This window comes from Bemisia tabaci, chromosome 1, assembly GCF_918797505.1.
Source record: "Bemisia tabaci chromosome 1, PGI_BMITA_v3".
Taxonomy (NCBI): domain Eukaryota; kingdom Metazoa; phylum Arthropoda; class Insecta; order Hemiptera; family Aleyrodidae; genus Bemisia; species Bemisia tabaci.
The window spans coordinates 16260478-16280767 of record NC_092793.1 but is presented as its reverse complement, the minus strand read 5'-3'; the positions used below and the strand labels follow the sequence as shown (position 1 = coordinate 16280767).

Sequence of the window (20290 nt, the reverse complement as noted above, 5' to 3'; positions counted from 1 at the left end):
TTTTACTAAAAAAAAAAAACTGTCAGGCGCTTCTGACTTAAAATTTTACTGATTTTTATTCTAATTACACACAAAAATCAGTACAACTTTGGACGGAATCTGCACAGTCGTATTACATAAAAAAAAAAAAAAAAAAAAAAAAAAAAAAAAAAATTAGTTGTCTAAGCCAAATTTGAAACTTTGGAGTTCAGTTACGTTCTTTCGTGAACAGGGAAACGACGATTTTTTTTCTCTCCCTCTCCCCCTCCCTCCCTCCCCCTCCCTCTTGTATACTTTTTTAACCTAACCAAAAAAATTTTCATCTGATCATGTTTCCCGTCGGTTCCGAGTTTGTTCATTTTTTTTACATTTCCTATTCTATTTATTTCTATGGCTCAGTCTCTGTTGGAGAAGAACCAGCGGTCACGAATGAACTGTGTGGTAGAGAAAAGGCGCGCTGAGGAGGTGATGGACCACAAGCCAAAGATGGTGCGTCTCCCATTCGGAGTTAACCTTACCACGGACCCCCGCTACGAACATGTCACCGGTGAACGTATGGCCATCTTTTGTGAAAGCGGCCAGGATGCCAGGTAAATACCACCCCCACCCAACCCTAGGGCGATTCTCGCGAGTTGCATGCGATGTATCGATTGATCTGCCATTTAAACATATGGAAAAGGATCGTTAACAGGGTGTTCGCGACGAACACCTTAATAATAATCGATCCTTTACCATAGCTTCAAATGGGGAAATATCGAAAATCAATCATCCTTGCCTAGCCTCTGCTAACCACAGATAATATATTTTAGAGACCCTGCACTGTTATCTTGCCTATGTATGTGAGTTACTTTCGGAAATCGCAGGATCGCCGCATGATGACTGATTACCAACGTGTTGAGTAATTGGATCAATGAACCGAACCTAATTTGAAAAAAATTCGCCTGGAAAAGTACGCATGCCAACTATTATCAGCCCTCATTTGGAAAAATTTATGCTCAACCAGTTGCTCATCAATCTTCATTCGGTGAAAAATAGCGCCCTTCTCCAAGCTCAACTTTTGCTTAATCCGAATACATTTCTTAGCTTGTTGGTGTCAGGTATCTAAAACATACTGTATTTTTTCTATTCACAGCACTCGGCTTTGTGCGTAGGTAACCGAAAAACTTAAAGCTTAAAACGGAAAATGTATAATTTAAAATGGCTAATAAGATACGGCCGACGCATGGAGTTAGAAAGTAAGACGGAAAACGTGTGAGATTAATGTGAGATCGTCCACCGGAAAAGAGACTTTCGTCCAAAAAACCTCAAAAAATACCTACTTAGTCGATAACTCATGATCGATACAAGCGTATTTCGAAGCGCTCTGCAAACAATTTTCGATAAAAAAAATACCCAGAGGTATTAAGCAAAACTGGCGCTAAGAATGCAGAATACGCGGAGGCCAACTCTATCGCACGTCTAGAAATCGCCTTCAACAATTTGATTATGCAACCCCTCGACGGCAGAGGCTGAATAGTTATCGCTTAAAGATTCAGGGGTTTTATTGGGTCAGCCCGTCTTTTCGTCGTACCTCGTGACAGCTGAGAGAATTCAATCATTGTTCTTCTCTTTTCTACGATTTAATGATGGATCGGATGGTTTCTCAAAGAACCAATTAATATCAAAGCCACTTGAAGATCAATGAAAGTTATGGACGATTAAAGTAATTGTACTTAACTTGCTTTGAATCAATCTGAACCAGGTTATCTCACAGTGGATTCGTGTGTGAAGATAAGCTGTAAAAAAGTGAAACATTTTAATGATAAGCATGCTAATCGGGGCAACTTTTAAAGTAGATCAGCAGCAAGATGGTGGAAAAATTTGCTTTGTACCTTTTACATTTTTAGGGGTAGCTAATTATAATATTTCGCTTAGATATGAGCAGGGTCATCCCGAAAATTCGACGCGCTTTAATTTAATTTAAGACTTTACTCAAGCTAGAAGAAATCCAATTATACAATCCGCCATTTGAGAGAATTACAAATTCTCTGTCAAAATGAAGTATTAAAATGCAACCTCACGATCTCTGTTAAGTTTGAGATGAACCACACTTCTCGATATCCTATAAAATACCACAGAGCGATTTTCGCGTGAGACTCGCTTTTTTGACTTGACTTAATTGAAATATTCTTTCTACATTTGGTTCTCTGCGGTCAGTCCAGTATTCGGTCAGTCACTCATGGGTGACACGTGAAATCTAAAATTGGGAGAGCTAAAATTTGAAAATCGATGCTTCAACTCCTAGGGATTTTGAAAACTTCACCTGCTTGGCGCCTCAACCGGAAAAAAGGGGGCTGTAGCGTGTAGCCATTAAAGGTCCACGTTCACACAGCTTGCACAGTTAATTTCACCCATACTGCCATGCTGAGGAAAAACGCCGTATGAGCCTTTAGACGATGCCAGATTTCTTTCACTAAAAATCGAATTTACTGATAAAATTTTGAATATTTTTTTTTTAAAGTGTTCTGACAATTTTGTGACAGATTAAGCTAAAATATCTGAAAATTTCAAGGAAAATATGCGCAAATGTCGTAAAAAATACTTGTTTTATCAAGGGAAATTTGGCAACCCTCGAATGTTCATACGGCGCTCTTCCTTAGCAAGGCAGCATAGACCCAGCTTTTGATTTTCTCCCGCGGGTCCCGCCCCATTGATGACGTAAAATGGAAAGGACGAAATCCACTCATCTATACTGAAACGGGAATCTTAGGAATATATTATGACGTCACTGGAAAGCACTGCTTCAGGATCGAGACCGAATAACCCGATCATAACGCAGGGGAATCCCACAGCTGTCAACTCATTTCTTCGCTAACCCGATGAAATGTGTCGCCCGTAGATCGAAATGAGCCCTACTGCGTATTTATCTCCACACTATCGATAGCTCATGCAAAAAATCGAATGACGATCTTCTCCGCTTACGTGCGGTTAGCGAAAATCACGAAGTCGCCGTAAAGGTTGACGCTTCCGAAGCTGGTGAGCGACCTCGAACAAGGCCAGTTTCAGTTCATTTCGTTTCAGCGAAGGCTTCAGCGCCAACTGCACCAGTTGCTCGCCGTCGCTTGAATCATCACTTACCCGTGCGTCATTTACGCTACGCTCATCGCTCCGCGAACCCCCTATCACGTCGATTCTTCGCAAGCTTTCTAAAAAAAATTCATTTTTAGTCACGTTGATGTTGTTCTGGAGTTCATACGAATTGGTGCAGATAATTACGTTTTCGCCGAAATTTGATTGTGTTTTAGCGGTAATTTGTGCTGTTTCTCCGAAATATTTAGTCGATGTGTTTTTTTTTCTCCCTATGAGAGCGGTTTGAAAAATTGGTCCGAGAAAATTACGCGTCTACGATCAAGGCCGTTGTGTGTGTTTTTTTATCCCTGAAGAACGAACGAGAGAAGAAAAAATCGTGATAAAGTTGAGTGAATGTTAAAACCTCGCGTTAGGTACCGCGTAACCAGGACGACAGGACAGATTCCTCGGGCATCAACCCTGTCTAAAGTGTAATGCTCTCATCAGTCATTCGCGGCACTTCATCGAATGGCACTGTGAAATCATTGATCGTCAATTTGTAATAAGCTTTTTCGAGTTTTGTGCGTGGTCTAAAGAAGGCGCTTGAAAAACAAACCAGAACTAGTTTGATAGATCATTCGGTAAAATCAATTATAATTAAGATGCATCAGAGACTGTGGTTCGTAGTTACATATTGTATGCAAGAAAAAAGTGGAAAATGTTGAGTCACACAATCGTATGCGAAATTATCGCTGGGGCTCATGGTCATTCTTGTTTTATAATATTTTGAACTGTTCTATTATCCAATAACTTTGTTATCTTGTGGTTCTCGCCTCGTACATCGAGAGATAAGAGCGTAAAAAGCAGCAATACTTGCGATTTAATTGTATTTGGAGTTTTATCGCGAAAGCTTCACCGTTTTGTTGGAAAAACTGAACGTATCACGTCGCGATTGATAAGACGAAGTACCTCGACCTCGTTCCGGAAAAACGTCTCATCCAAAAAAGAAGAAGAAATTGAAACAGCAATTCAAATTGAGACTGCAGCTGTAGAATTGTCAACAAACTTCGTAGAAGCACCGCTCAATTTCTGATTTACCTACTCTACGTTCGTGTAGTCCTGTCGATTTATTCATGTGTTTGTTTTCGAAATTTTAACTGCAGCCAAAAAAATGTTTACAAACTTTGCCTCAGCATTGAAGTGAAGCACTCAAGGCTCCTTGATCACACCGTCAATTGAACAACTGCCTAGTTTAATGACGAATCAATTTTTCTAAACTTTTTCCCGTCTCATCGATAACTGATCTCAGTCGACCTTATCAAGTGTTTACCCGCAACTTTGCAGATATATAAAAAAAGAAAAAAATTAATTTTAAAAGAGCTTGGTTTAATTGATAAATATCTGCGGTTCACTCATCACCGCAATACAGCCCGATCTGTAAATTTGACGTCATTTTGCTCGTTTGAGTAACATAATACACCTTGAGAGTCACTTTCGCATCTTTTTTCGGCGCTCTGCGACACCCAACCGACCCTGGGCGTCACACTCGACTTCTCCTCAAAGGAACGTAATCAAGCACCTTTTTTGGCAGCCTCCCCTTTAGGGCCTTACAAAACATAATATTATCCAGTGGATGTCGAACTTGGTCAAGTGGCTTAAAGGAATCTTCAGAGGAGCCAGGATGCCGAACTGGCCAGGGCGTCGCTACCTGGGTCCAGGGAACCCTCTAGAGGCGGGGGAGCCCGTGGACTCCGTGGACCGAATCGCGAAGCTCCACGACATAGCCTACGAGTACGCCCGGAGCAAGAAGGACATCTTCCACGCGGACAAGGTGGCCGTGGCAGAGTTCGCGACGGAGTTCGCGTCGGAGGCCAAGCGGTGGAAGATCAACTGGGGGGCACTGGCCGGGACGGTAGGTCTCTGCACGAAGAACCTCGTCGAGGGCGTTCTCCAGACGACGCTGTACCCGTGGACCCCGGGACGGATCCCGCGAAACGAGCGCCTCGCCCTCAGCTGCGTCCGCGAGATGGTCAAGATCAAGCACTTCCAAGCGGCGAAGCGGGGCGGCACGAGGGTGGATTACGGGGACTACTGGAACGGCCCCGAGGGCGCGGCCGTGCTGGAGTATGTTGACGCCTACTTGGAGCGGGAGCGGGCCGAGTACCCGGGCAAGTTTGTCGCCCTCGAGTTCTGCCCCCAGACCCACGCCGAGCGCATCCTCAAGTGCCTCGCCAAGAGACGACACAAGCGTCACGGGCATCGGCGCCTACCGCCCCTCGGCGGCGACTGCAGTGATGAGTGATCATACTCATAGACTACACGATGTATAATTCATGGCAAGTATATTAAAACGTTTTTTTGACATAGAACTAAATGGACCGAGTTTATCAGAAAGAAACCAATCCACATTTTCGAAAAAATTGAGTTAAGAATGTTTTTGAGTTTCACTAGCCGTATTAGCCGTGTATTTCTGTATTTTCTCCTGCCAGAAACTGAAAGTCTTAAAACCAAAATTGTTTTATGGAAGGAAGGGTTTAAGTTGATTTTTTACCTTGAGCCTTATGCAGGAATAAAACTTCAAACCTCTTTTCCTCAGTTTCAACTTAATATGAGGGTTGGTTCCTTTCTGCTGAACAAGGTCCAAATGGACCACACATTCTACCATAGGGAACTACACCTTCTGGCTCAGTTTAGAAACAACGTATGCACAATCAGTTTGCCTAAGCACATATGTGTTTTTACGAATGAGCCAGAAATCGTAGTTAAGAATCGTAAAATGTAGTCCAAATCATTTTTTGATAAGGAGACAGGAAGGGATTCAGCAAACGACTGCCAGACTAGTTTCGCGTGTCTTACAATTAGAATCGAAGGGTGCAATATAGATGGCCAAAGTACAAAACCACGTATTTCCGTTTGCGAAGTTGCGGAATTACAGTCATACTTTATCAAACTTTATCATACTTCATTTTTTCTTTCGAAAATTTGTCAACGTAATTTTTCTAAAACTTCCTTGTTTTTTCTCCTCTGTCAGCTGAACATTCTGTACTGATTTCAAACTACTATGTTGGCTTGTTTCTCATCGGAAAAATAAAATAGGATCGAAAATTTTGAAGCCGCGCGCCGTAATGGAAGTACGTGATTTCGCACTTTAGTCATCAGTTTGAAAAGGTCGAGGGAGAATTGCGTCCCCCTCCCCCCCACGGAGAAACAGGAATCGCTACTGTACAATACTTATTATGAACTGCAAATTCTACCATCTTTTCTAGTCGATGTTGCAATGTTACTTTGGTGGTAATAAGTTACCCGGCCCCAGTAGATAGCATTGATATCGGAACTGAACTATTGTAACCAGAATCAAACTATTTGTTACCACAAAATCAACATGGTAGCTACTACTAGGATAGTAGGTAAGACCTGCAACCCATTAGGACCATCATTAGAGTAACGATTATTTCTTCTCCTGAGCATTCTTGCCTTTGAATTTGAAATCTGATTATTTTTTCGGGCAATTATAGATATTAATTCGGGCGTTTTTGATAAATATTTTACTTTCTGGGCCCACTCTACAAGGAATCGATAACCATCAATCTTTTCCTAAGAGAGAATTTCTCTTCACGAAACTGAACGCATACCTTCCAATACATTCGCATTGGAGACTCATGCCAAAATAAACTATCGACATGCTTTGAACATCGCAACTGGAACACTTTGAAAGTCAGCATTCTTGCGCTGCCATTACTTAATTATCCATCGGTGCTATAATTGGAAACCGCACGGGGCAGCATTTCACAAAGCTCGGCTCCAATTTGAGGAGGAGATAGCGGTCAAATAACGTAGTTTATGTGTCTCTTTATGCAATCGGTGTTTCCGATTCATAACTGGAGTCCCAGACATATTTTCCCGGACCAAAGTGTTTGAATTAATTGCTATTTTGCGACGATTGACAACCTGGCTGACAGCGATTGTTGCCAGATAATGCTGAAAGATCAGACATTTTCCCCCATTTAAACTCATGATAAAGTACTCACATTCCATCGCATAACTTGGCAACCTGGCTTGCGGTTCAGCTCCACATCATCGAATGGACCGAAACATCGTAGGTCCATGCTTCATTGCACCGGGACAGAGTTGTCGGTCTGGGCCCTAATTTTGTTGGCAAAGTTAGAGTGGACCGCAAGTTAAAAAAAGGCTAAAATGTTAACTTTGTTATTCGGTCGCTAATAAATGGTTTATATTATTGGGAAACTGAGGAGAGATTGATCTTGCTGTAAAAAAAGCTCTACCTTGGGTAGGTACAGCTCGAGTTTAGAATATAATCATTGCAACTTAAGGTCGAATTTAGAGGGTAGGTTTTCCAGCTTGCGGTCGACCGTATACTAACAAGATTTGAGTCCTACCCACAACATTCGACAACATAAATTTTACATGTGATAGTTTCGGAAAGATTATAATCTTTAATCTCCTGTCGGTGACCATGCAGTGTTCTCGTTTAGCGTAAAATAGTACTTCTTTTTTCATAGCAAGTTTAAGTATAGGGTCACGCTTGATCATCGCAAGAATCCCCTTCAAAAGAGACCCGCAACCCCTTAACGGCTGTGCAGCAATAGTCCTCGCTCACAATCCTTCAGGGGCTTTATGAAGGGTACCAAACTCTGCGACTGATACCATTATGACATAGTACTATTCGTCGAAATTTTTGATCGTAGGGTACGTGCTGTGAGAGGATAAATCTACCCTACCCGTGCTTTCTGTAACTTTAGCGTTTCTTAGCGGGAGAATGTATGTATGTGACGTAATATAGTTGGTTTCAATATAGTGGGGTTTGAATGCCATAGATAGTCATTTCTCTTGGTTTCTCGAAGTTTTAAGTCGGTTTTCGACAGCATGCTAGGGAGTTTAATGGTGATTATTTGTTTGCAAATTGGTTAAAAGATGACAGTGAACTTAACAAATCCATGGAAAATGACCGTATCTGACTTTCAGATCCATAAGTACGCCGATGCACCTCACTGAAAGGAAGTCGATGGCTTACAAAAGGCAATTATTTTCGTTTATAATGGACGCTGTTTTGCTCTGTTAAGAAAATTTAGAATTGAAGAAATCCAGGGTAGGAGCAATGCTGGCCCCTGAAGATACCCTCATTTTTGTATTAGTGCCGTAATGTTACCGTACTACGTGCAAAAACTTTGCTGAGTCTAGGAGAGTTTTTATGAAGTATTTTTTCCCCTCATTTTCCGACTACACTGTACCTGAGTGATGATGCCGGACTCAATTTGTCGGATCACAAGTTCCCTCAGAATATTAGCTGTTGCAGATAAAAATGACGATTTTTTTACAGTCGGCAAGCACCGCATGCGGGAAACGTTGCGGTCAGCGACAACTGTAAGTTGATTGAAATCTTCGTTAAAATCGCTCGATGCACCGAGGCACGTACCGTGTGCGCGGTCCGTAATGCGCCGCAATCACTCTCGTTTTTTGTCTTGCTGTGACGTCATAGCTGCCACATTGGTTTTAGAAATCATTTTTCGTTATGAAGCAATGCGCACTGCGACCGAGCTTCCGAGATGCCTAACGAGATCAAACTTGGTCATCGTTTCGCGCTAGATTCTGTCGATTGAGTCTTTGAAAATGCTAGAAGAAAATCCCATACGTACAGAGACAGTACGTTACATAAAGATAGGGTTATGGGTTATTTAAAGGAACACTGAAAAAAAATTCTCGGCGTTTTTACCAAGGTCCGTTGGTACTTTGTCCATCTCACTTTTTTTTACCAATCATTGGTAATTTTACCAAGACAGACTGGTAAGCTTACCTAAAAACCGGTATTTTTACTGTTTTTCAGGTAAGAATACCACTTTTATTGGTAATCAATTCCCGGTAACTTTGCCATTTTATCTCGGTAATTCTACCACAGTCGATAAAAAATATTGGCGTTTTCACCAAGGTCCAGTAAAATTACTGAGAAAGTTCAATAATTTTACCGAGATTTCTCGGTAAAATTCTCGGATCAAATAGAACCCTGAATTATTGGTAATTTTACCCTTTTCTTAGTAAATACACCGATATTTTTTTTTCAGTGAATGTAAATCACTTAATGGAATATAAGGTACTTTGACCAATCAAATGAACCCATGAGCTTGTAGGTAAAGAGAGGGAAATTTTCGGTCGAACATTAATGCCACACATTAATTTCGAAAGGGGCCCATTTTTACGGACGGATGGCCCCTTTTCGAAATTATCAGCAAATAGAATCCTTCAGAATAGGATGGTCCAAAACCAGTTGTAAAAGTTTCGAGGATGATTCTTCACTCTGCAAGGAGAGGACTCCCGTAAAAATCTTAATACGTCAAAATTTTGGAGATGACCACTTTTCGAAAGTATGGATTCAACTGATCATGAGATTTAAGGATGCGGGAGTATGAATAATCTGAAAAAAAAACGCAAATACTCTTTTCCTCTTGTCTAGAAGTTGAAACTTTTTATAATTCGTACGAAGATCAAAGCAAGCAAAGCACCTGATTTCAACAAATGCATCGAGACACGATTGGTTCGTGCGTCCGTGCGTTTTCCGTAAGCCGTGATACGGATTGGAATGGCACAATTATGTGTTAGCGGCGCGGACGAGCAGTCTCATCTTGTCTTAAAAGTCGGCGTTTGCCTTGGTTCGCGCATCTGTATACGGAATCAGCGTATAATTATACCATTGCGGTGTAGAACAAAGACGAGCGTAGCCTTCTTCTTCGGCCAAACAATGGACTAAGGCGTGAGGTACTTCTGTTCGAGGCTTAATTTTCAGCGAGAGTTGGATATTCCAAAAGAGGTGCCTAGGATTCATCTGCTTTGGGAAATCATCTGCTGCTGTTGTGAAACGAATGAATCCGTTTCTGGTAGAAAAGGGAAGTCAAGAAAACTAAATTTTTTCAGGAATTTCGGCTGAAAAAACTTTTTTCGCCGTTTTACCAGAAATGAAGGAAAACTGAGACATTTTTGGTTGAAAAGAGAAGGTTTGAAGTGAGCTCTGAATAAAGTTTCATCATTTCGTTTCGTTATGTATGTAGAGTATGGAGGAATGGTCTTCGTATAAAAACAAAAATTTAGAGGTCTCGCTCCTTTTGCTCGAAACTTATGAAGAGACAAAACGAAAAACAACAACACTCAGAAAATGTGTAGTAACTCTTCTGAGGGTCAAAAATTAATAAAAAAAGATTGACTTACGCCTTTCTACTAGAAATCGATTCAAACACGGTAAGCAAGAGAGACCCCAATTTCAAACGCATGCACGATCCGATGGTTAGTTGTGTCATCATAAATTCAGCTAAGTCTGCACGGAGCGAAGACTGACATTTCTTACCTTTAACTCATTTTACGCCCGAGTAAATGCGTAGTACAAGTACCTCACGCGGCCATACAGCCACAAAACCACATGCAAGCACATCGTCCCATTTTCAATTTTCTTTTGTTTCATTTTCAGGCTCCAGCAAGTTCAACGTGGACATGCGGCTTAGTTTTTCCCTCAAAATAAAATGGACCCAGCACTATTTTTACATCTCATTTTCTGCAGGATTAAGGGCATAATTTTAGTATTATGTTTTCTATATTCATATTTATTGACAGAGTCAAACTTTTAAATTATGTTTTCCGTGTTCACAGACACACCCCAATGGAGTCAGTGGCCCAACCGATCATGGTCCCCGTCCCAATGGGCCACCCAATCCCGATGAACATGCCAATGGGAGGTCACGCCGCCCCGCAGCACGGCCCATGGGTCGGCCCCAACGTGCCAATGATGGGCCCCCACATGGGACCCATGATGGGCCCGAGCCAGCCGATGATGGGCCCCCACGTGCCAATGAACCAGATGGGTCCTCACGGCCACTACCACCCACACATGATGGGCCCCGGCCCCATGATGGGTCCTCACCCCCACCCACACCCACAGCCTCACCAACCCCCTCACCACTCTCACGCCCCCCATGTGAACCAGATCCCCATCTCCATCTTCACCAAGCTCCAGCAAGATGACAGCTCCAGCCAGCGCCAGTCGGGTGAGGGTGACGACCAGCCGATCACTATCATCGCTCGTGAGGAACAAGTCATCCCCATCTTCCAGGTACTCCATCAATTTCTCTGTCCGAAACCGTGCGGTACCTATAAGCACATTTTCCACTTGTTTGACAGAAAGAGGGGAGATAATTGACACAGGTTTCCTTAAGCAGAAAATGTGAACTTTCATGAATACGGCGAAATTTCGTCATAAATTAAAAACGTTCCCGAGCATCCCCTCCGAGGTCCAAGGACCATAAAAAACAGGGTCTTTCAACTGTTGAGACACACAAGTACAACGGGTAACACAAACCAGGGACTAGATAATGTGACACTGAGATGTGTATTGCTCGACGCAGGCTTGAAAACTGAGCATGGATTCACGGATTCTCAGTTATGGCAAAAGGAGAAATCGATGTCGGATTTGCAAAAGCACATATCTCGGTGTGCGGCGTTGCAGATTTTCCATCATAAATTATTCTTACGCGCAAAATCATTAAACGTCATTTTTTGAAATCTTCAGGGATTTTTCTTATCGATGCAGGGAATATTCTATAAAACTTTCAAACTATGATGTTGGTTCTGACCCCATGTTTTTTGTTGTTGTTTTTTTTTTTTTTTTTTTTTTTTTTTTTTTTGCAAAAAGTTAAGCACATTACATTTTAAATTGAGTTGCGAACAAAGTTGCCTGAAAAATTTAAAGATAAAATGCACAATTTCCGCGGCAAATTCGTTTTTTATTGAAGGAAAAATGGCAACGTCTGAAGGCTCATACGGCGTTCTTCCTTAGCACAGCAGCAATGCTCTCTTCGGTAACCATTACCATCACCATGTAACGCCGTGCTGGTTTCTTTTGATTATAATTTCTTTTTTATTTTTGTACTTTTTAGCGGTTGATAATGATGTCGTGAGACATCGCGACGTCCCTGATATTTTTATGTATTTTAGCCTTATTTCCGCTGTTTCCTTGTTTTCTTTCTACTCTTCGGTAACTGGCATTATAAAGGATTAAGTTTATTTACGGGGACGTCCCGTAAAGGGTTGGCGGCAGGGCGTTGACGAAGAGATGTTGCGGTGTCAGTTGCTCGATAACCTCTGGGATGACAGGCATATGTGGCGTTTGGGGGTCGCAGGACGCCAGAGTTCTAGAGTACCTGTATAAGGAGAGTATGGAAAGATCGGTTCATGGAGGGCTTATGGCCCAAAAGTGCAGCCACCCTTCTAACGCACAAAATTCCACTGCCAGTCTGCAGATTCCAATTCTAACCAAGACGGCTAAGAATGTACATAAATGAGCGTTCTTCCGCAAAAATGAGTAAATTTATGCAAAGAGTAAGTCAAATACGTGCTTTATAAACGATGGTTCGTAACAATTGTATCAGTAAAGCGCTCTGGATAATTGAAATTCATAGGTTGGCTGCATTTCTGGGCCCTAACTTTATTCGCGGAGACATCGGTGAAGGCCTGATGGATTTTCGGAGTTTCACATCTGTCCATACTCTCCCTATACAGGTACTCTACAGAGTTCGTGGTAGAGGCGACTTTATAAATATTTATATATTTTATTTCATTTTATTTTATTTTTTATTTCTCAGGAGAGCCGCGGATCCCAATCGGGCCCGGTAGGAGGTCAGATGTCGGTGGAGTCTCGGACGCAGCAGAGCTCTGAGGAGCGGGAGCAAGAGCGCGAGCGTGGACCGATGCAGGCAGTCATGGCCGAAGCCCGGCTCGTCCCGGAGGCCCGCGCCCTCCTCGCGGAGATCCCTGAGGACCGCTCGCTGAACCTCCCGGCCGTCCCCGCGGAGATGGTCCGTCCGCCACCCCTCCCCTTCCAGCGCATGCCCGTCAACGTCGTCTCGCCCAGCATGATCCAGGACGACAACGTCCCCGAGCAGGACGAGCAACCCCGACCCCACTGTAAGTCCAACCAGAGTATCCAAATAGGTTCTTTTTAATCGAAAAATTGCTATAGAGGACACAGAGAGACCCTCCAAGTCCAACCCGAGTGTCCCATTAGGTTCTTTTTAATAGAAAATTTGCTATAGAAGACACAGAGAAACCCTCAGGTAGCCTCTTGGCGATAGGTGGAAACTTTTGCTACGGGGGTTCAACCTCCTAATGGTAACAACATTTTAGATAACAACAGTTAGTAAGATAACAAACTTTTACTCGCTCTGAAAGGTACAACCAATTACTAAGTTTTTTAGATTTTTAAAAATTTTCATTGTTTTTATCCTACTGAAGAAGGCTGAGTTTTCAGCCGAAACGTTTTGGTGGTATTTAAGTGAAAATTAGTCTTGTTACTCGCTGTTTAAATTGTTATTGTTGTGTATCTTGTAACGAGCTGCGGAGCATCAAACATATCCCATTTGTTCTACTGAATGCAATTTCTTAATTTATACATTGTGAGAAGGCATCAGCGTGGTAAGTCTAAAACGAAATGTAATTATTTTTCTATCCCCGAATTTGACTCTTTTGTTTTTCGTTTTTCAGACGTGCAGCCACGATCCGTCCGCAGCACGGACAGATTGCTGAAACCAGAGGAACCCAAGAGACGAGTTCGTCGTGGAACCTGCGAGTGCACGCTCCACTAATCGAATACTTTGAAACAGTACCGATCGGGAATTCCTAACTGGACGCCTAACCTCCCACCCACTCGGCAAGACCTCCCTCCGAACTTCTGAGTGAAGATCCGCTTCCATCCGTTCCCGCGGGGCGCTCCAAACTTAGATCTAAAATTGCGAACATAATCGGATAAAAGAAACATCTTTTCTAATCAAAAAGTATTTTTAAAATGATTTCTAATGGGACAATTTTTGGGCAGGTGTGATAAATTCAACCGCATTCTCTTTTGAATGAATTATGGAAGAATAAAAAATTTAAGCGTACATAATAATTATTCCTCACGATCAGAGAATTCAGAATGTACTCCTGGGAAATAGGTCTTTCGATTTTAACCCCTTTTTTATGTCGCACTTTCCCATTTCACTCGTGTGCTATTTCCTTCGATCTTTTTTCTTTTACTCTTATTACTAAGTAAGGTATTTTTGGCGCCATTCAAGAAAAAGGTTTTCGTATTTTTTTCATTCCTGAGGTCTTTCAGTGGGCAACGGTGATTGATAACGTCTTCCAGAATTTTCGCCGTGCGCGGAACGACGTCTAGATTAGTTAAGAAGCCCATTGCTCTGTTAATGGAACCTATTTTGAGTCTTTCAGTAATTATTTTTATTTTTGGAAATGACGTCATGTTACCTTTACGAACCGAAAGGCCGACAGGCTGTGAAATTCTGGGACGCAAGAAATAAGTGTGCTTACACTATCGATGGGAAATAAATGAGGTAGCTATGCTCTTAGTTCTCTTGGGTTTGCGGTCTTCAAAACTGTTCTCGTGCCAAGTAAACAAAGTATGCGTGAGAAACATGCACTAAATTAAGTTTTAGAATAAGACTGAGAATTTCACATCCCTGAAAAGCAAAAACTCTCATAAAGATGAACCAGCTGATTGTCGCAAATGATTTAGTTTCTAGGGAATTGGGCGTGTTTTACTATGTTCCGTTGATTATTTTGTGTATCTAGGACGCTTTGTAAATACTGATGTTCATAACGAATTACCTAACCAGCCTCATTTTAACAGTAACCTGCTTTTGTGGAACATTTTGTTTTAAGTGATAGTAATTGATTTTTAGTTGCAATCCGACAAGAAAAGCGTCCTTTGTCGCTTTTTTACTAAATAAAGCAACGTATCTAAGTGGATTGGAGCATTTGTCTCTCATCGAAAAATCGCCAAATTCGACGAAATTCAAGACGATTTAGCAAAATCTGTAGGTGTATAATAATATTTCAATGCAACACTTTGATATTAAGGTTTTATTCTCTTCAAAATCATTTCTTTGAAACGTGATGCGTGTAAATATTTGGAATTGTCATTTTTAAAAACGAGGACAGATAATAAAGAACTATTTCGTTAGTTACCATTTCTTTGGCTTATTAATTTTGTACCACGAAACATTTTTAGTCGTCTCAAACCTAGACGACTAACACAAACCAAATAGGCTGAGATTTTTTTTAAAAGCTATATGTGAGTCAATTGCAAGGCGTGAATGATCGAAAGATTATATCTATATTCCCTCATTTGAAGCTATGGTAAAAAATCGATTATTGAGAAGTTCGCTGCGAACACCTTCTTCATCAATCTTATTCCATAGGTTTAACGGCAGATCAATCGATTTATCGCAAAGCACGCCACGCCACTGGTGAGTGTATTACCGGCCTTGGGCAAAGGGACCCTCGTGTATAAAATATTTAGGTTGAGTTATCGGTACAATGGCTACTTGATGTTTACTAAACATCATATGCTGTGGTAACACTAGCTCTGAACAGTTACTGGGCTCAATTTAAGCAAATCCAAATTGGATCCAAATTTCGCTCGTGCACTTTAGCACAAAACTCACGCAATTACGAGTGAGCGAACAGCCACAACGTTAGCCCTGAAATACATGATTTGAAAGGATATTAAACTCCGTAATTGGCATAATAATTTCTATAGCTTATTTTTCATCCAAATTCCGGAGGGGCACTGAGAATGAAGATGCAACGTATGTATATGTTTCCCCTTTTCATACTTCCCAAATGATTTTCTCAAAAGAGCTCAATCGGAGCCGTGTGAATGGCAGCTGTATCGCTCGTTGCTTCTCACGAAATTGCAGGCGTTTTATGTGCTGGCAGACTGTATTACACTAATATCCACACACGCTTGCGCAGACTCATTTATTATACGGCATGTCTTCTCTTGACGAGGCTTTTTATCGCCGTGCATAGGCCAAACACTGTATATGAGTTTTCAAATTTTCTATCAAAAAATGTTTATGTTTGAAGAATGATAGGAGTATTTTTCCCCAACATTTTTCAATACTTTGAATCAAATTACGAACAAAATTCTCAGATATTTCGAGAGAAAAATGTTTCAAATTCCTTAAAAGTTCATGATTTTTCGAAGGAAATTTGGCAATGTTTGAAGGCTCATACGGCGTTCCTCTTTAGCACGGCAGTGAATAGTTATCAAACGACCTTGATGGATTAATAACATTAATATGGTAAATCGATTGAGATTATTCGATGACAATTCGACAATTAACCGAATGTTTCGCTCGATTTAACTAGCCTTATCTCTGTGGTGAGATCGCAACGCAAAGAAATCCCCAAGATTTTACATAGGAAAAAAGCGTTTACTAGCGTTTACTTACACCAAAAATAAATATTAACTCTAATTACAAAAATAAAAATATTGGTAATACAAAAATTTTAGTCCGCGAACGCAAAATTTTCGGTCGAGCTATTTTATTAACAATGCTATCAATGCGTTCTTATTGAGATAGTTTGATTATCTTCCAATTTAGGAGGTATGCGAGATTATTTTAGTTGTTTTCCATATCCATAATAACGCAACACTTATGTAAACATTTTTCTCAAGCATTTCATGTTATTTTTTTTAGGATTTCATGGAACGAAAATAAATTAAGATTTTGACGAAAAGAGAGGAAAAAAGAAAAAAAGTGAAAGAGATAAAATGGAAGAGATGAGGGAAAGGAATGAGGAAAAAATGGAAAAAGGAAGTGGTCAAAGAAAAAGAGTGGCCATGAAATGTGATATTTTTCAAAGACTAGCATTTTGACACGTCAAGAGTATATGAGCTGAAAAAAATTAAATATGCTTGCTATTTGCATAGGTATTGTCGGTGAGACTCCCACGCCACTTAACTCAGTTTGCGACGTTGCTAACTTCCTATCATCATTAATTTTTTCAAGGGAAAACTACTTAACGTCAATTCGTACACATTTTCGCAGGCTAAGCGAAGGGTATTGTTCTAAAATTTCAAGGAATGGTGTTGATTTGTTCTTAAAAAAAAAATCGATTGGGATCGGCGATTTTAAAACATCGCAAACGAAATACATGGTTTGGGACTCTCACCGTCGATTTGCACGCGATGATGTGTTGCTTCTGAAAATCTGACAACCTAAATAGGCATTTGACAGAATTCATGATTTAACTGTTTCCATGCGACTTACACACAAAGTCAACACGGACGGTATACTAGCGCGGCTTGCGGCAATCGTGTAACTACAAAATCTCTGGAGGAAAGTGCCATGCCCAAACAGCTCGTGCTCCTCGAGTCACATTTATCCTTCTTGACCGGACCACGTTTCTTCACGACGTTGCCATGCTGCACCGCCTTTCTAGGAAGAAACATCGCATAAGTGGCAAAATCAAACACTGCCAAGTTCTCTCCGATAAAATGCTTCTGAAGAACTTCCATAGTTTTTCATAAAACTCGGCATAGCTTATCTTGAAATTTACAGACAAAACAGATGAATTCGTTAATATATGTGATTTCCCGGCACACCAACCATATCAAAGTTTCCTAAATTATCTCTGTCTAATCAGAATGTTGCTATATCCGCAAGGGCTGCAGTCCACAGTTGAGAAGAGTAACATTATAATAAATTTAAGCATTCAAAGAATTTTTCAGAAAATTGACAATGTTACGATAAAAATCAGTAATAATTTACTTATTATGTACCATGGGCGATGCCAGAATTAAGTTGAGGTGTAAGGAGATCAGGCAGAGCATCCTCAGTTAGTGTCGCATATAGCAAACACTGAACGAATTCCATTATAACTCCTCGATGCAATTATTCAAGCTTGAAGGATGTCTGTGTTGCATAGGCACCAAAATGAAGGCGTTGTTTAGCTCCAGGCACTCATCACTCAGTGCCTCACCCGCGGCACGGTGGCGAGTTGTACTTCGAGGATCCAAAATGACAAAGCGCTTTTAATTCTTTGTTTACACTAAAAATACATCCACTGCTCGCTAATTCACGCATGCGTAGAATGTGAGTATCTTTGTGCTTCAGTTTTGATTCAGCGGTGTGCTGAGATGTGATGTGACGTGTAGAGCAACTATGCATGACTAATATCTAAGATGTTCCAAATCTTCGCAGTGTACACGAAGAATTAAGGGCGCTCTGTCATTTTTAATCCTCCAATTCAGCCCACCGCCGCACAGTGCATCGAGTCAATGGGAGAGGTTTGACAAAATTTGGAAACTTTAAACGCTTATAACTCAGTTTATACAAAACTGTGAAGTTCTAAAAGTGGTTTCATTGGTTTCCTCGTGAAATTTTCGTTTAGCAGCACCTCTTAAAGTTTAAAATGTGACGAAATAAACATTAAAAATTGCAGTTCCAGTAAAAAATGGGCCTGTTGCATGCAAGAGATACAGCCGCGCGAATAGACTTTTTAGAGGTTAAATGACACGAAAATTACGATGGTCACATTAAAAAAGTCTGAAATACACTCCTTACTGCGCAATTTGCGTTGTTAGGAACGCGCTTTTTCAAATTTCCCGCGTCTGGGGGCAGTTTTCTAATCACCGGAAACGAGCAAACGGCGGGCTCGGTGATTTCCGGAAGATGCCGAGTCGTTGTTATTGTTGTTATTTTTTCCTTCAGTTTGTTTACAAACCCAACGTGATCTCCTATAGTGGTCCATATACGCTTTATGCGGTAACCAAATCGATCAACTGTTAAATATCCAACGCAATCCCTCTACATTTCATTTCACGATGTCACGAGCTCCGATTTTTAGGTTATGTTGTCAGTTTTAGTTGACCGGAAATAGCCGCGAGTTGCCGTTAATTGTTTCCGTTAGAAAACTGCCCCCAGACGCGGGAAATTTGAAAAAGCGCGTTCCTAACAACACAAATTGCGCAGTAAGGAGTGTATTTCAGACTTTTTTAATGTGACCATCGTCATTTTCGTGTCATTTAACCTCTAAAAAGTCTATTCGCACGGCTGTATCTCTTGCATGCAACAGGCCCATTTCATGTCCGACTTCTCTGATTGACTCGATCCACCGTGCACCGCAACGAGAGCGAAGTGGTAAATGCCTGGAAAGCCAAAACGCCTTCATCTCCGTGCGTATGCAACACGCACATTCGTGGAGCTCGAATAGTTGCATCCAGGCGCTGTGATGAAAATTTAGCATTCGTCACATGCAACACTAACTGAGGGCGATTTGCTAGTTTTTTTCACACCACAACTTAATTGTAACGTCACCTATTGTGCCAATGAAGTATACTATTACTAATTTTATCACGACATCGTCAATTTTCCGAAAAATGCACTGATTGTTTAAATTTATCTCAGCGTTGCTGGTCCTCGAAATCGCAAAAAAATTAAGGCATCTGGGCAAGATCTGAAGTTTTTCCTTACTTTTGTGTACATAAGTGAGTCGTCCCTTGTTTAGATATTTTTCTTCACTTAAGGAAAAATACTTTTGAGGTATAATTGCAAAATTTTCAAATAAGAATTCTCAAAGCCGGCGTTAAGTTCCTCGCACAAAATCGTAGTTGAGGTGTTAATAAAAACCAGGTCAAAGTTTCTTATTCAAATTTTCTTTATTTAAGAATGTAGGCTATTGGGGTGTGTCTCCCTTTGCGCTATCGGGTTATAAATTTTCCTTTTTGGATGTATTTTTGCTAAAAGGAACTATGTGTACAGAGTTTACGTACAATATAATTCCTTTTAGCATAGATACGTCGTTTTTGGGACTTGCGCTTTTGGGCACCGTCCACCTTATGAGACCAGTAAACTCAACACATTGAGAGGAAAAAGTGGGCTCCAAAGCTCATTTTTTTCAAATGGTATTTTTGGAGACAAGTTTAGGTGAAATAACTAGAATTTGAATTTTCCTCTCTTAAATTTGACTCAACTCTTTCTTCTACGCTACCTTTTAATTATTAGTCCTCAGACAATAATTACCCACACATTAACTAAATTGAAAGAAGATAAGGGCAGCAGTGCTTCCCTGGCTTACGAGGACGCCACGCCACTAGTTGTTAGAGACAGTTCATAAATGACGTTTCTTCATATTGGCGCTGATTTTCCACCCCCTTCTCACCTTGTCAGATGATGGTCGTTAAGCAGCGTTGAACTCCCCCTGCCCCCTTAAATGTTATGTCTAGTTATTGTTGTTACTTCGCCCCCTCTCCACTATTCTCATTAACACTGGTATAGCCAAAAAAAAATTCATGAGAAAGGGCTCTAAACGGTCAGCGGTCAAAAATTTTTTATATAGCAGTCCAAAGATAAAACATTCCTATAAATCACAAAAAATGACGTTTTGGGGGGAAATTTTGTAGCCAAGGGTGGTCCAATCCATC

At 41.0% G+C, this 20290-nt stretch overlaps 1 protein-coding gene across 1 annotated transcript in view; it reads left to right on the top strand.

Annotated features, from left to right (window-relative positions):
* The window catches only part of Msr-110, a 98807-nt gene extending 83763 nt beyond the window's left edge, over positions 1 to 15044 (top strand). Inside the window, exons 4-7 of the mRNA XM_019055486.2 lie at positions 379 to 569; positions 10678 to 11137; positions 12666 to 12987; positions 13564 to 15044. Coding sequence (XP_018911031.2) covers positions 379 to 569; positions 10678 to 11137; positions 12666 to 12987; positions 13564 to 13664 — 1074 coding nt within the window. The 3' untranslated portion in view covers positions 13665 to 15044. The remainder of the gene's footprint in view (positions 1 to 378; positions 570 to 10677; positions 11138 to 12665; positions 12988 to 13563) is intronic.
* Positions 15045 to 20290: the final 5246 nt, after the last annotated feature.